Here is an 18212-nt window from a genome sequence, read left to right on the forward strand (position 1 = left end):
AATCCAACACAGCCCCCAAGTGAGTCATCCTCCATGACGGAACCAGAGACGATTTTGCCCATTTTATGAGCCAACCGTGCTTCTGCTCTATTGTCTGCTGCAGATGAGACAGAAGCAACTCCTGAGACTGTGCCAGGATTAAAAGATCGTCAAGGTATGGAAAAATTCTTATCCCCTGCTGGCAGATAAGCTGCCATTACCACCATAATTTCGGTAAATACTCTAGGGGCTGTGGTCAATCCGAATGGCAGAGCCTGGAACTGAAAATGCTGTTGGAGGATAGCGAACCTTGAGATAGCGCTGATGGGACAGTGCTATAGGAACATGTAGGTAAGCAACCTGGATATCCAGGGACACCATAAAATCCCCTAGCTCCATGGCCAAAATGATGGAACGCAAAGTTTCCATATGAAACCGAGGCACCCAAATGTACTTGTTCAGCACTTTTAGATTGAGTGTGGGCCGAAACGACCCTTTTGGCTTCTGGACTAGAAACAGGCTGGAGTAGAAACCCTGTCCTAGTTGTGCAGGAGGAACTGGAATGATTACTCCTGACTGAAGCAATTTCTGAACTGCCTCTTGCAAAGCCTTAGTCCTCGTCTCTTTCAAAGACGGGCTGGTACAAGAAAACCTTTGAGGAGGGTTTTTCTTGAAACCAAACTCATAACTGTGCGATAAGGCGAGCTCAGGGAGGACAGAAACCTCCCGTGGAGCAGAAGACTGCTGCCAGATCTGTGCAAATTGAAGAAGTTGGCCTCCCACCCTGAGATCCCCCAGGTGGAGGCTCGCACCATCAGGCTGATGGCTTATCTTCTGTTTTAGAAGCCGATCCTCTGGTAGCTCAATGCTTTTTAGTCTTACCAGACTTGTTGTATTGGGACTGTTTGCCAACACCTTTTCCTTGAAACCGAAAGGGCCGAAAAGCTGGAAATCTAGGCTTGAATTTGTATGTGGAAGGAAACTTCACTTTCTTGGAATCTGCTTCGGACTCCAAAATACTGGTTAATTCTTTACCAAAAAGAATATATCCAGTAAAAGGCAAAGACTCCAGAACTTTCTTGGATTCTGAATCAGCTTTCCATGTACGTAGCCAAACCGCTTTGTGAGCAGCTACTGCTGAAGCTGATGCTTGAGAGGCAATAGTACCCATATCCAAGGCTACTTCTTCCATAAACATCGCCGCCTGTTTTATATGTGCAATATGGGATTTTTGTTCTCTAGATGTCATTGGAAGATCTTACTCGAATGCATCAGCCCAGGCAGCAACTGCCTTCCCCATCCAGGCTAAAGCCATGGCTGGCCTTATGATTGCCCCAGACATGGAAAACATTTTTTAGAAAACCATCAACTCTCATATCCGTGACATCATTTAATGATGTTGAAGGCAGAGGTAATGTAGATTTTCGCACCAATCGAACGACATGCGTATCTGCTTTAGGAGCCACCTCCCTTTTTAAATGGTCCCCAGCTGGAAGAGGATAATTGGAATTCTAAACTTCTTACTGGGCATAACCCAAGCCTCTTGTATAATTTCCGTCAGCTGTTCTTGCCCAGGGAACTCAGTCCTACCTGTTTTGGGATGTTTAAACACAGGTGCCTTTGATTTTAACACAGGCTCTGCTGCCTCCTCTAAAAATAGAATGGCTTTCATAGCACTAATTAGCTCAGGTATGTCCACTGAGCTGACGCCTTCCTCCTCGTCTCTGTATGCAGAACCGGAGAGTGATGAGTCTTCATCCTCTGACGAATCCTCATCTGAAACAGGTGTAGACTGTGAAGATGTTGTTTCAGGTCTATGTGATTTACTTACCACTGCCCTTTCAGACTGTTTATTGAGAGGCTGCTGCTTCCCCTGCTGGATGTAATAAACGCCAGGTGGAATGCTGCATGTAAGGGTTAATAGTGTAACCTAGGGTGTGGTTCATTGGGTCGACATACATTAGGTCAACCACTGAAGGTCGACATGCATTAGGTCGACATGGTCACTAGATCGACATGGAAAAAGGTCAACATGAGTTTTTTGTCATTTTCCTCATAAAGTGACTGGGAACCCCAATTAGTGCACCGCTTTGCTCGCCCTGCTTCGGGCAAGGTTACTGTTCCCAATTGTAGTCCACATGGATCGTTAAGTATGAAAAAAGGTGAAAAAAATTGTGAAAAACCCATGTCAACTTTTTTGCATGCTGACCTAGTACATGTAGACCTAGTGACCATGTCGACCTTCAGTGGTTGACCCAATGTATGTTGACCTATTGCTTGTCGACCTAACGACCGCCTCCCGTAACCTATCCCTGGTACAGAAGTTGGCATTATCCGCTCAGCTATACTGGATAATGTCTGTGCAAAAGTAGCCCATGGGGGATCCACTTGCACCTGTGCCTGCCTTAGATTATTTAAGAGGCTTTGGTGAAAGCTAAAACAATTTGTATACAAATCATTCTGAACCAGATCCTGAGAGGTTAACCCAGCTTTGCAAGAAAACATGACATGAGTGTCGGCGCTGCTGTGAGTGTATTTTCCTCACCCTTGCAGCTCTTAGACATGATAAATAATCACACACCTGTACAGTGTTAACTACACAATTTGTGACTGTAATCACCTAAAATTTTGTTAAAGTGACACACAATCTAACCCTACCCTGCTTTGCACCAGCACTGAGGATCGGAATACACAGAAAACTGACAGAAGTATAGTAAAGTCAGCAATCACAATAGCTATCAGTCACAAGTTATACATTAGTATAAAAAAGCAATATGAGCACATCATCAACTATAAAATACATTTCAAGTATGTAGGAGACACATATTACTGCATTACCTTATATAGGAGTTTTAAACATAGTCGCACAGCGAAAGAAACAGCAGCAATAGTTTACAGACTCATATGCATCCGGCACTTATCCAACCATTCATACTCATAGGTAGATAGAGACTAAGGGCCTAATTCAGACCTGATTGCTAGGCTGCGTTTTCGTACAGCGGGCGATCGGGTCTAAACTGCGCATGCACCGAAATGTGTTGGCATGTTGAACGGGTACAAAGCGGATCGCCACTCAGCGATGGGTTTGTGCAAACTATCCATTCACACGGCGTTCACAAGGAGATTGACAGGAAGGCGTATGTGGGTGGCAAATGACCGTTTTCTTTGAGTGTTTGGAAAAATGCAGGTGTGTCCAAGCGTTTGCAGGGAGGGTTTCTGACGTCAAGTCCGGTTCCGCACAGGCTGATGTGATCGCAGAGGCTGAGTAAGTCCTGGGCTACTCAGAAACTGCACAAAATCTGTTTGTACTGCACTGCTACACATGCATTTGCACACTTGCAAAGCAAAAATACACTCCCCTATGGGCGCGTGACTTTGTGAACGCAGGACTACAAAAGCCCCTAGCGAGCGATCAGGTATGAATTAGGCCCTTAGCGCTGTATCACCCGGCTCAGGAGAGTGGGATACAGGGAGACACACCCCGCTTCCAGGATCGATCAATTATGTTAGTGAACGCTAAGTGGATCCAGACGCTAATAGTGTACACACTCGCCCCATGAACCTATAGTGAACACAGACACTCAGTGAACACAGACGCACCGGTCACACAGCCGCCTATGCTGCGACCAAGTTTCCTCATGGTAACGTTCAGTGAACACAGACGCAATGGTCACACAGACGCAATGGTCACACAGTCGCGCCTATGTTGCGACCAGATCTTTTGTGGTAGCGCTTAGTGAACACCGACGCAGCGGCCTGTGCTGCGACAGAGTCCCCTCTGGTAGTGTCTGAGATGGAAGCGAGAAAACAGTTCATGGCGGTGGACTCAGCGGAAACCGGTCATGAACCAGGGGGGGGGGGGAGCGACCAGGAGAGCATCTGACTCCCAACTGCTGACATCAACCCTAGGGATCGCATCCTCATGCTATTCCTTGTGCCTATGATCCCTAAGGCCTAGCGATGGAGCACCCGTGGTGGCAGCCGCGTCAGCTACTGTTTGGTAGTCTCCTCCCAAAACAGTGCGGCTGTGTCCGTATTCGATGCATGCTACACGGAACCGATGCCTTACCTTCTCCCCGTGCTCCGGCGACAGCCCGGTAATGTCTGATGGACCTGCTAGTATATCCAACACAGACGCCCGCCGAAACAGCACTGTACTCGTGGGTAAGCGTTGTCGTGACCCGGCGGAGAGTTGTTGGAGCGACTCTTTCCAATATGCGTATAAGACGCTGTTTAGAAAGATCACTCAAAACATAGTAAGACTATAAAAATAAAACAAGAAAGCTTGGGGCTGCTAACAATCCAGCAACCCTCTGACCATGGTCCAGCTCCTGTCGCACCAAACAACAACACTGATTTGCCTGAGCCAGTGGGAGGGATATATGGACAGGCATGTTGCATCCTGGGAGCCCAGAAAGCTTTTGATCATTTGGTGCCAATCCGCTGTCGCTCCATCATATCCCATTGTTATCCTGTGGATAACCTGTGGACCCTGCGGGAGAAAAGGTAGGTGTGAGCACACCAAATGGCTGCAGAGTGGAGTCAATCTGGAAGACTGCTGCAGTCAGGACAGGCTGCAACCTGTGTATCCAGCCCAAGTGTGGTTGGGAAAAGCCAGTCAGGCTGCAGTGGCAGTCAAAGAGCTCAGTGCGCTAGGAAGCCACTGGGGGACAGGAGGTCAATGTCTAAACCTACAAGAGACAGGGAAGACCACCAAACTCTGTGACTGAACTTCTGTTGCTGTGACGAAGCCAGACCAGCGAGTCTTAAATGTGAGTAGGCTGGGAAGCCAAGGAAGGCTGAAGGTTGGGATATACCTGCAAGAAGCTGTGTCTGGATCCTGATTATGCACCTAGACACTGCACCAATACACCCCTCAACCAAGCTAATTACCACAGATCATTTCATCTTATGTTTATTACTTACGTGTGCTGGTATCTGTAGGGGTTGTCTCCTCCTTACACTGCTGATCACCCCTCACATACGTCTCTTCTTCTCCCTCTATATCTTCTTTCTTTATATCAGTCACATACGTCTCTTCTTCTCCCTCTATATCTTCTTTCTTTATATCAGTCACATACGTCTCTTCTTCTCCCTCTATATCTTCTGCCTTCATATCAGTCACATACGTCTCTTCTTCTCCCTCTATATCTTCTTTTTTTATATCAGTCACATACGTCTCTTCTTCTCCCTCTATATCTTCTTTCTTTATATCAGTCACATACGTCTCTTCTTCTCCCTCTATATCTTCTGCCTTTATATCAGTCACATATGTCTCTTCTTCTCCCTCTATATCTTCTTTCTTTATATCAGTCACATACGTCTCTTCTTCTCCCTCTATATCTTCTGCCTTCATATCAGTCACATACGTCTCTTCTTCTCCCTCTGTATCTTCTACCTTAATATCCATCAGATCTTCGCTCTAAATAACAATAAAATAATAAAGTCTGAATTCATTGAGAGTAAACAGTGTGATATCAGTGTATAAAACACACAGCTCCACCACACATCATTAAAAGACAGTCACGTTGGTATATTGGTGAGACCTTAAATCCACCTACCTCAACCTCCTGTGGGATCCTGTGATTCTCCTCTGTATAATCCTGGGAATACAGAGGACGGGGACATCTCTCTGGGTTATCTCTGTTACTGGGCCTATCTGTAGGAGACACACAGTGACTGAGTACAGTGTATATATGTGATTATCAGATGATGTGTGTATATAGGGGTCCCCATACCTGCTCTCCCCTGTACAATACATGACAGTCTCCTCTTACCCAGTGATGTGAGGGGCCGGTGATTCTCCATCATCACGTCCTTGTACAAATCCCTGTGTTCCTCTATATACTCCCCCTCCTACATGGAGACATAGACAGTGACATCCTGACACCTTATAGGAACCAGACACACACAGTGATACAGTCATCACCCAGACATATCCCCTGGTGTTACTGTATAATGTCCCATTCCCAGCAGTCACCTCTCCAGTCATCACCCAGACATATCCCCTGGTGTTACTGTATAATGTCCCATTCCCAGCAGTCACCTCTCCAGTCATCACCCAGACACATCCCCTGGTGTTACTGTATAATGTCCCATTCCCAGCAGTCACCTCTCCAGTCATCACCAAGACACATCCCCTGATGTTACTGTATAATGCCCCATACCCAGCAGTCACCTCTCCAGTCATCACCCAGACACATCCCCTGGTGTTACTGTATAATGTCCCATTCCCAGCAGTCACCTCTCCAGTCATCACCCAGACACATCCCCTGGTGTTACTGTATAATGTCCCATTCCCAGCAGTCACCTCTCCAGTCATCACCCAGACACGTCCCCTAGTGTTACTGTATAATACCCCATTCCCGTCAGTCACCTCTCCAGTCATCACCCAGACACGTCCCCTGGTGTTACTGTATAATGCCCCATTCCCGTCAGTCACCTCTCCAGTCATCACCCAGACACGTCCCCTGGTGTTACTGTATAATGCCCCATACCCAGCAGTCACCTCTCCAGTCATCACCCAGACACATCCCCTGGTGTTACTGTATAATGCCCCATTCCCAGCAGTCACCTCTCCAGTCATCACCCAGACACATTCCCTGGTGTTACTGTATAATGTCCCATTCCCAGCAGTCACCTCTCCAGTCATCACCCAGACACGTCCCCTGGTGTTACTGTATAATGTCCCATTCCCGGCAGTCACCTCTCCAGTCATCACCCAGACACATCTCCTGGTGTTACTGTATAATGCCCCATTCCCAGCAGTCACCTCTCCAGTCATCACCCAGACACATCTCCTGGTGTTACTGTATAATGCCCCATTCCCAGCAGTCACATCTCCAGTCATCACCCAGACACGTTCCCTGGTGTTACTGTATAAATGCCCCATTCCCAGCAGTCACATCTCCAGTCATCACCCAGACACGTTCCCTGGTGTTACTGTATAAATGTCCCATTCCCAGCAGTCACCTCTCCAGTCATCACCCAGACACGTCCCCTGGTGTTACTGTATAATGTCCCATTCCCAGCAGTCACCAACACCCAGACACGTCCCCTGGTGTTACTGTATAATGTCCCATTCCCAGCAGTCACCTCTCCAGTCATCACCCAGACACGTCCCCTGGTGTTACTGTATATTGCCCCATTCCCGACAGTCACCTCTCCAGTCAGCACCCAGACACATCTCCTGGTGTTACTGTATAATGCCCCATTCCCAGCAGTCACATCTCCAGTCATCACCCAGACACGTTCCCTGGTGTTACTGTATAATGTCCCATTCCCAGCAGTCACCTCTCCAGTCATCATCCAGACACATCCCCTGGTGTTACTGTATAAATGTCCCATTCCCAGCAGTCACCTCTCCAGTCAACACCCAGACACATTCCCTGGTGTTACTGTATAATGTCCCATTCCCAGCAGTCACCTCTCCAGTCATCACCCAGACACGTCCCCTGGTGTTACTGTATAATGCCCCATTCCCGGCAGTCACCTCTCCAGTCAGCACCCAGACACATCTCCTGGTGTTACTGTATAATGCCCCATTCCCAGCAGTCACCTCTCCAGTCATCACCCAGACACATCTCCTGGTGTTACTGTATAATGCCCCATTCCCAGCAGTCACCTCTCCAGTCATCACCCAGACACATCTCCTGGTGTTACTGTATAATGTCCCATTCCCAGCAGTCACCTCTCCAGTCATCACCCAGACACATCCGCTGGTGTTACTGTATAATGCCCCATTCCCAGCAGTCACCTCTCCAGTCATCACCCAGACACATCTCCTGGTGTTACTGTATAATGCCCCATTTCCAGCAGTCACCTCTCCAGTCATCACCCACACACATCCCCTGGTGTTACTGTATAATGTCCCATTCCCAGCAGTCACCTCTCCAGTCATCACCCAGACACATCCCCTGGTGTTACTGTATAATGTCCCATTCCCAGCAGTCACCTCTCCAGTCAGCAGCTGAATGATCTTGTTTGTGAGTTCCAGGATCTCCTGGTCATGGTCTCTCTCATGTATCAGTGAGTAAAATGGAGGCACCGGGATGGGGCTCTGGGTCCTGCTTAGTCCTCCTGACACAAGGGGGCGACTGCTGGTTGTCTCATACTCGCCAGATGTCTTCCTCACTACTGTGTATTCCTGTGTATTGGGGGAGAAAGCAAATATCACTGCACACACTGCCTGATCGCCCTCACTTCCCCAGTCATGTCCCTGTATAATTACTATAGATATAAGTGCTGTCACTGAGACACTCCCAGATCCCCTCACCTCACCAGTCATGTCCCTGTTGTCACGGAAGTAGTAGCTGGAACTGATATTTCCGGACTGGATTCGGTTTGACAAACGGGCTCTCCTGGATGGAGGTGGACTAGCTGGATGAAGTTCCTTCGCATGTAGTGAAGCAATAATCAAGACTGAAGAAGCTCTTAGTAAAAGAATAAAAGAAGGTAGCACTTAGAACTCATGCTGGACTGTCCCCAGACTGGGGCGGGTGTTGAAACCGGTGTACCGTGAACCGTGTCAGGACTGAGTTCACGCTGGCCGGCATGAATTTGCGGTCAGCTGGACAAGGCTGAGGCAGAACGGAACATCTGCTGAACACGAGGAGCCTCAGCTTCTAAACTGGAGGTGTGGAGACACAGGATGCCTGTAGTGGAACTGCAGGATACAGGATAGCAACCAGGTTCTAAGCGCAGGAATCTTGGAGCATAGAGCACAAGCTTGCAGACTAGCTGTGGCACACGTTGCACTGGCATCTGAATACAAGATCTCTAAAAGGTGGATTCTCTCCAGACTGAGTGGTCTACACAAGAGTAGACAAAAGTGTTTGTTTAAGATTACAACCAGGCGTCCCCAGGAGTGATCATCCACAGCCAGGCAAGAGATCCACATACATCCTGCTACCTTCACCGACGCGTTTCGATAACAAAGGTTATCTTCCTCAAGGTGTGAGATCTTGTGTTTGTGGAAATACATTTTTATGGCAATACACTATCCTAGTACCATTTCCTTTACATGTGCAAATTGGTTGAAGCAAGAAAGAAAAATCTTCCATTCATTAAGAAAGTCTAGAACACTCCCAAGCCGGTGATCCGCTCCATAAAAAGCGATATTGTCTACTATTAGTAGACCACCCCTTGTGGTACGAGTCTGGACCTTTTATCTATTTGTGTGCTTTCTTGCTGTCACAGTATTATGCTATGTCTGTGTTATGTTCTATCTTTTAAGGGCAACTATCCCTGTAATCATAGAGATTGAACATTCACCTGACTGTTCATTGAGAAGCGCCTAAAATAAAGGGTGGTAAATTATTTGGTAGTAAATCCAAGAGGGGTGGTAAATCCAAGAGGTATTGCAGATGACCATAACGCCTCGGGAATCCACTATTTCCTTAAGCTCGAACTCTATTCCTCTATCAGTAAGGACTCTAGATCGAGGAAGCTTCTTTTGAAATAGATTCTGAATTAAAGGCTTCAGAAGAGAACTATTGAATGAGTTAGGAACTCATAAATACGAAGTGAGCTTGAGTTTAAATGCCACTGGATTGATTACTTTTTCAACAGGAAACGGTCCAATGAAACGAGAGGCGAATTTCACTGATGGAACTCGGAGCCTTAAATTCCGAGTAGACAGCCACACTAGATCTCCAATTTTAAGACTGGGCACTGCTCGTCTCTTTTTGTCAGCGTGAAGACTTGGGAAGAGCAGTATGTACTTGCTTCCAAATTTTTGAGAATTGATGAACAGAATAATCAACTGCTGGGAGGTCTCGAGTGGGTAGGCTAAGAAATTCTGGAACTTGTGGGTGCAGGTCATACACAATGGAAAACGGAGTGGTTTTGGAGGAGTGATCAGAATTATTATGAGCAAATTCTGCCCATTGGAGTAGCTCTATCCAGTCATCTTGTGAAGATAAGTATATGAGAAGGAAAGTTTCCAGGTCCTGATTAACTCTTTCTGTCTGAACATTAGTTTGTGGGTGATATGCAGTTTGATTTGAAATACAGAACAAAGAGACTTCCAAAATTTGGCTACAAAACTGGACACCTCGATCAGATATCATTTCTGTAGGCAATCCATTTAACTTGAAGACAGTAGAAATACAGAGTCACACTAATTCTGGAGTGGAGGGTAATCCTTTGAGGGGAATGAAGTGAGCCATTTAAAAAAATTAAATTAAAAGCAGTCAATGCTCACCCAAATTGTAGTGAAATCTTTGGTGTTAGGTAAGTCCGTAATAAAATCCATTGACAAATGGGTCCATGGTCGGAGAGGAACGTGGAGTAGACCCATGGTGCTTGACAGGATATTCTATGCGAAGAACACTTGATAAAGGAAGAAATAAAGTCAGAGATATCAGATCTCATGGAAGGCCACCAGTAGGATCGCTGCACAAACTCTGGGATCTTGTGGATTCCAGCATGGCCAGAAAACCGGGAAGCATGAGACCAGATAAGAAGGTTTTTTTTTTTTACGAAGATCAGGTGGATCAGGTCTTCCCAATAGGAGGTTGAACTGTGGTTGTGGTAAAAACTGTTGGGCTTAGCACTAGACTAGGGAGGTGGACTTACAAACTCTCCTCAGGGCAGAGGGACCAGGATAACACATCCACTTTTTTATTCTGGGAACCGGGGGTATATTTACGAAGATTCGTATTTGTGTCGATTTGGTGGGAGTTTAATCTCGAATTGTATCGGTCGTGTTGTTTTTTTTTACTTTTTGAAAAAAAGTGCGTGTAATTTACTAAGCTACCGAGCTGTCTTCTTTTGTATTTTCCGATGTCCATGTGATTCGTATTGTCGGGCAGTTTTTTACGGGAGTGATTAGTAAAACACTGCAGGACTTAACACAATGAATCCCGGCCGGATCAGTGAGATCCGTGCAGGGCTTCATCGTGTGCATTACATGAAGTGTGGAAAGTGGTAAAAATAGAAACAAAGTTTGCGTGGGGTCCCCCCTCCTAAGCATAACCAGCCTCGGGCTCTGCGTCCGGTCCTGGTTCAAAAAATACGGGGGAGAAAACACGTAGGGGTCCCTCGTATTTTTTAAACCAGCACCGGGCTACACTAGCCAGAGAGATAATGCCACAGCTGGGGGACACTTTTATACTGGTCCCTGCGGCCGTGGCATTACCCCCCCCAACTAGTCACCCCTGGCCACCCCAATTAACTTTGCGGTTAACCGCAGACCGCAAATTTCCCATCATTGGTTATAATGGAGCTGCGCTAAGCTACATTGTAACTAGTGCGCTCCTTCTTATTGACAGTGCAGGAGCACACAGCCAATCAGGAGAGTGCCATGATTGGCTGGCGGGACCTTCACTGACAGAAGTCACGGGGGGGTCCCGCCGGTTGGGGAAAGGGGTTCCATCTGTAGACATGGAACCCCTTTAGTAGCGTGGACCGGGTTTTTAATTTTTATTTTATTTTAAACAAGTACGTGGATCACAAAGTCAATGAAGAGGACAGAACGACGCCGGATTGTTTGTAAGTATAATTTCTATTTACAGGTACCCTGTGGATTCTATGTGGACAAAGGGACCGAGGTGCTCCGTGTCAACATAGGTAAGTATGTCTGTGTGTAAGTGTGCATGTATGTCAATTAAACTTGTACTATCACGGTGTGTGTTGTGTATTTTTGGGGGTATTTTTATCGTAGTAGAACTACAGGTACCTGCAGGCCCATTATTTTCCCGCATGCTGGTACTTGTGGTTCTCCAAGTACCAGCTTGCGAAGGAGGGTTGCTGGGACTTGTAGTTCTTCTACAAAAAAAATATTCTTTAAATTTACACAATGGCTATCAGCCTCCCATCCACCGCCCACAGATGGGGGGGGGGGAGCTTCGTGCTTCACCCCTGGCCCTTGAGTTGCTGAAGGGGGAGACCTCTTGATTTAAGGGGCTCCCACTCCTCCAGGGTACCCCGGCCTGGGGTAACTAGTTGGGGGTTAATGCCACAGCCACAGGGACCTACATCAAAGTGTCCCCCAGCTGTGGAATTGTCTCTCTGGCTAGTGGAGCCCGGTGCTGGTTTAAAAAAATACAGGGGACTCCTACGAGCTTTCTCCCCCATATTTTTTGAACCAGGACCGGACACAGAGCCCGGTGCTGGTTGTTTAAATATGGGGGGACCCCAGTTATTTTTTCCCCTGTATTTTTTCAACCAGGACCGGCTTAAAGAGCCCGAGGCTGGTTATGCTTAGGAGGGGGGACCCCACACAATTATTTTTTCGAGTTTTAACCCATTCACACCCCTTCCTACTGATAGGCATGCATGGATCTCACTGATCCGTTCATGCCTATTTGAAAACTGCGGTTTTTTTATTTTTTTTTTATTTTACGAATTCTAACATTTCCCATCAGTTTTTGGCTATTGCCAGCAGTAATTGTGAATATGAATTATTAGTAAATTACCGAGTTGTATAAAATAACAGGGGTGTTTGACAGATGGTGTATTCATTCGTATTTGTGAACTCTGCCGTTAAAACAAATACGAATGCCCTCATCACTGCCGAGATATGTGTTTAGTAAATTCCACAGATGACTCTTTGAAAGAAAACCCCCAAATCGAACAAAATCGGGAGCTTAGTAAATATTCCCCTGGGATGGTATGTTAGTGTGAAATCGAAACATGAAAAGATAAAATTACCCAACAAGCCAACCAGGGATTGAGACAATGGAGGTTTTTCAAGAAGATTAAATTTTGTGGTCAGTATAAATTGTCACAGGGTGTTGAGATCCTTCCAGAAGATTGTGCCATTCCTCTAAAGCAAGTTTCACGGCCAAGAGTTCTTGTTCGCCAATTGCATCGTTTTGTTTCCAGCTGGCAACAATTTCCTTGAGAAAACCCCACAGGGATCTAATGAATTATCTGCAGCCCTCTGTGAGAGGACAGCCTCTGAGGAAGCATCCACTTCCAGCAGAAATGGTTTGCTGGAAACCGGTTGCTGGAGCACTGGGGCTGAAGTGAAGGCCTCTTTGAGAAGTTGAAAGGTGGATACCGCTTCAGGTGACCATCGTGACGGATTGGCTCCTTTTCGGGTGAGAGCAACTATGGGATCTACTATAGTTGAGAAACCATTGATGAATTTATGGTAGTAGTTAGCGAATCCAGGAAACCGTTGCACAGCTTGTAATGTGGTAGGTTGGGTCCAGTTAAGGATAGCAAGAACTTTCTCTGGATCCATTATGAGACCGGAGGCGGAGATTATATGACCAAGGAATGGAATGGTGGTTACCTCAAATACACATTTCTCCATTTTGCAGTAAAGTTGATTTTATCGCAGTCTCTGAAGAACCTTGCAAACTTGTTGGCGATGTGACTCTATATCTGATGAAAAGATCAGGATGTCATCCAGGTAGACCACTACAAACTTGTAAAGCATGTCGCAAAATAATTGTCGCAACTGAGGGTTTTGTCTGACAGGAGGAAGCCTCAGTTGTAGAGGCTGAAAAGAACTTAAACCGGGGAGGATTAATCAGACCCCTGGACATCCAAAAGTTCCAGTACTGGTCAGGCAAGGCCTTTAACCAGGTCTGGAGAGTAACCCGCACCGAGATTTATGTATTATGTTGTGAATCTGTTGGAGTGCCTATAATTATTTCTAATTAAACCCTATTATAGGGATTCACATGCACGCATGCAAGGTTCAAAGGCTCATAAAGGTGCTACCAACTGGTTTAAACAAGGATATGGAGTCAAATCCCCATAGGAGGGGGAAAAGAAAGAGAAACCAGATACATTTAAGGTGCACTCATCCAACTACTGAATCATTAATACAGTTATTATTATGACACATATATATCCCCAATAGTAGTATCAAGTAAGGGCTTAAATGTTCAGTAACCTTAGTTACTATAGAGGTTTGTTTAATTATATATTTATACGGGACTCAATTGTCCTTTATTGAAAATAGAGCGAAATATTAAAATTCATAAAATAAAGGACAGTGAATAGAAGGTGACAGAAAGTAAACTAATGTGAATAAAGATTTAAAAACAAAGCTAATGTGTTTCTCCCTTCATATATTTTATTGTGTTTATTACAGTTGTGCACTCACATACATATATTTGCGCAGCACTGTAACAGTGCTATACTTATGTGAGACCTGCAGTTTTTATACTCATTTGAGCCTACTGTGCTGTGATAGAGGGAGATATGCTGTCTTGCTAGAAAGTTGCAAACTGTTACATCAATTGTAACCAAGTTTTATTTAAGTAAGAATATGCAACAAAAGATCTCCACTCCTGCCCCTAAGGCTGTGAAAATGGTTACTTGATTCTTATATTACAAATTAAGGAGTGAAACAAAGTTGCTGAATATGTAACTTATGCCTGAAACTCTAGAATGTCATCTGGTGCAGGAAATGCTGATATAATATTGTGTTAGAAGGGACTAATAGGGATAAACCAGGATGGGTAATTCCACTGACCTTTATTCACAGCTATCTATATCAATTATAGTAATCTCTGACATCAATTACTGATGTTACTGGTGCTCAGATACATGTACAAGGTAAATGGATTACACTATATCCCATGTGATGTTAATACCATAGTGTTCCACACCGTTCATGTAAGTTGGTATTACGTATATATTTAAACAGCGGTCGTTACTGGTACTCTGCAAAATTAAATTATGTCCATGCGGGGCATATTAGTAACATTTAAGTATTGAGAGTCACAATCAGATATGTTATAAATTGTACATATCCCAGAGGATCATGCCCCAATTTGCCAGCAGACTGCAGTATACGTACAATTACATTAAATATCCACTATATACAGGGACAATCCAGTGTCTGGCATTGACACATGTGGTCTCTCTTATTTATTATTTAATGTCAGCTCTCCCACAGCAAAAAGATTTCAGGTATATGAATATGTTTTCAAACTCCTCTCTAACCCCTAAGATCTCTATTATTTATTAATAATGTCAGCTATCCCACAGCATATAATTGGAGCTTCATGTACATAAATGTGTTAGCAGACTCCTCTCTACTATAAGCAGGTTTGGCTCCTATTACCACACTATAGGTCTCATAGGTATACTGTATACCATAAGCACAACATTAAACATGAATATTAAAACGGGAACACATAGCTGAAGCCTATGCGCATTTCACTCCTAATGAGCTTCCTCTGGGCACTATAGTAAACGGCGCCCGCCGGACTTCAAAGTTTTATAGGAGAAGGGGAACAGTGATAGGGCGTGGGAAACGTAGCCAGCCAATGCCCGCTCGTCTCAGTCATTTCAAAACAGACCAAGACGAGAGAGCAGTTAGCGGTTCATCTGTTCCTGAGCCGCTAGGTCAGACACTCGTAAATGCCGTCAGCTGAATTACACAGCCGCGGCATTGATTGCAAGCTGAAAGTAACATACCCAATGCTTGGGAGTTAATGGGTATATGGTTAGCACATGTGTCTGTGTGTTAGAATTAAGTACTCTGCCATAATGAAGCAAGATATCTATAATTAAACTTATCTATTAGTCTGCAGTTAATCCACTCATCCATTGTTACCTAAATTCTGACACACTGTCTCAAACGATTTAAATATATATATGTGTGTAATGATAAAAGGTAAATAATATATTAATTCTGGACTGACTATAAAAGATACGGAGAAAGATTTTTATTATCAATGTATAAATGTATATACCCATATTATCAAAAATATATGTCTTCAAATAGATAAATAAATAAATAATGAATGAGCGCAATACATAATCCAAATAGGATAAAATGTATTGCACTACGAAATACATATACAGGACTTAACCTATGTGAAAAAAATAAATTATAATGTGTGAATATGAATTATTGATGTGGATAATGGTGACGTGCACGCGGATACAAGTGCAAAATAATTGTGACGCACTCCATGCTAAATGAAAACACAAAAAAGTGAAAAAAACAAAAACAGGATAAAATTACCCATTAAAAATTACAACATATAATAGGTGCATGTGGTTTTTGTGTGTAGTATTAGTGTAATGTTACTTAGTATAAGGTGTGAGGAGAAATATATGTCCCCAGGCTGCAGAATATGTTAGATATGATCTTTATTAATCAATCATGTGCGACATAGTGAAAGTGACTGGTGATATATACTTCTGATAGCAGGTTATCTTGTGCCATAGAGATATCCTATATATCATTTATAATCCGTACATAACATTGATATAGGATCCATACATATATTAAAAATTAAACGGAATAGCTTCCAAGATAGTCCCCCAATATTGCGTGTTCTATGCCCCTTATTGAGATTGAATAAAAGATTCTGAGCATACTGTTTAATGTGATGTAAACAAAATATGATGTGGATTACCTCCATAATGAAAAGAAAAAAAATATATATATTATTTTATTTGAGATAACAATAATGATTTTTTCTTAACATGCCCCATATAATGTGCCTTGCCATTCTCTACTTCCCATATGAGAAACATCTCCTATCCAAGAAAGGAGCCATATGACCTATACGAACACTGGTAAGTATTCAATTTTAGATATAATGAATAGGGTACTCTTACACAGGTAAGTATTCAATTTTAGATATAATAAATAGGGTACTCTTATCATCTCTGGTAAGTATCTTTCTTGCTGTTGTTAGTACACTAACATTCAATGGATAGAGGGAGCCCTTGGACCAGGAATGTGCCTTCATGATGACTAGCTCAATTTGGTGTCCAATCATAAGTGTGTAAGGTTAGTGGACATATATAACTTAGTCCAAGGTAGATTATAGAATTCCTATATATATATACCCCAGATCTCCTCATGAGAGTAAAAATCCACTCCTTATTCGAATGGAGTAAAACAGGAACCAATGTCATCCTTCATATGAGGGGAAAGAGACAGGGAAGAATGAGGCTACATTTTCCTACTAATCTTAACTTATAGGGTGGATAACCTAGTTACATTCTATATAGAGAACGGAAGATGGATATTGCCTCTTTCTCCTGGCAGTGAGCCAAATATTACAACTACAAACAGCGCATCATTCAGATGAATGCCGAGTAATGAATCTCCTCATTCAGTCCAGAGGGAGTCAGGGAATCCAATAAGAAAATATATCTGGATTCCTTTTTTAACAACTCCTTGGTGATGTTACCACCCCTGATTCCAAGTTCTACATGCTCTAAGCCAAAAATTCTCATTTTTTTATGATCACTGTCATGAAATCGTAGAAAGTGCCTTGCCACGCTGGTAATTTTCTTCATATTGTCCAAGTCTCTTCGTGCATTTCTGATATTATAAGCGTGTTCTAGAACACGCTTATAATATCAGAAATGCACGAAGAGACTTGGACAATATGAAGAAAATTACCAGCGTGGCAAGGCACTTTCTACGATTTCATGACAGTGATCATAAAAAAATGAGAATTTTTGGCTTAGAGCATGTAGAACTTGGAATCAGGGGTGGTAACATCACCAAGGAGTTGTTAAAAAAGGAATACAGATATATTTTCTTATTGGATTCCCTGACTCCCTCTGGACTGAATGAGGAGATTCATTACTCGGCATTCATCTGAATGATGCGCTGTTTGTAGTTGTAATATTTGGCTCACTGCCAGGAGAAAGAGGCAATATCCATCTTCCGTTCTCTATATAGAATGTAACTAGGTTATCCACCCTATAAGTTAAGATTAGTAGGAAAATGTAGCCTCATTCTTCCCTGTCTCTTTCCCCTCATATGAAGGATGACATTGGTTCCTGTTTTACTCCATTCGAATAAGGAGTGGATTTTTACTCTCATGAGGAGATCTGGGGTATATATATAGGAATTCTATAATCTACCTTGGATAAAGTTATATATGTCCACTAACCTTACACACTTATGATTGGACACCAAATTGAGCTAGTCATCATGAAGGCACATTCCTGGTCCAAGGGCTCCCTCTATCCATTGAATGTTAGTGTACTAACAACAGCAAGAAAGATACTTACCAGAGATGATAAGAGTACCCTATTTATTATATCTAAAATTGAATACTTACCTGTGTAAGAGTACCCTATTCATTATATCTAAAATTGAATACTTACCAGTGTTCGTATAGATCATATGGCTCCTTTCTTGGATAGGAGATGTTTCTCATATGGGAAGTAGAGAATGGCAAGGCACATTATATGGGGCATGTTAAGAAAAAATAATTATTGTTATCTCAAATAAAATAATATATTTTTTTTTTCTTTTCATTATGGAGGTAATCCACATCATATTT

At 43.6% G+C, this 18212-nt stretch overlaps 1 protein-coding gene across 3 annotated transcripts in view; it reads right to left on the reverse strand.

Annotated features, from left to right (window-relative positions):
- LOC135054507 (oocyte zinc finger protein XlCOF7.1-like) overlaps positions 1–18212 on the reverse strand; it is a 188370-nt gene that overhangs the window by 15073 nt on the left and 155085 nt on the right. For all 3 annotated transcript variants that reach the window (XM_063957628.1, XM_063957629.1, XM_063957627.1), the window contains exons 3-6: positions 7934–8125; positions 5757–5835; positions 5541–5638; positions 4906–5401 (exon numbers count right to left, since the gene is read on the reverse strand). In XM_063957628.1, coding sequence (XP_063813698.1) covers positions 4906–5401; positions 5541–5638; positions 5757–5835; positions 7934–8125 — 865 coding nt within the window. The remainder of the gene's footprint in view (positions 1–4905; positions 5402–5540; positions 5639–5756; positions 5836–7933; positions 8126–18212) is intronic.

The sequence above is a fragment of the Pseudophryne corroboree genome, chromosome 3 (assembly GCF_028390025.1).
Source record: "Pseudophryne corroboree isolate aPseCor3 chromosome 3, aPseCor3.hap2, whole genome shotgun sequence".
Taxonomy (NCBI): Eukaryota; Metazoa; Chordata; class Amphibia; order Anura; family Myobatrachidae; genus Pseudophryne; species Pseudophryne corroboree.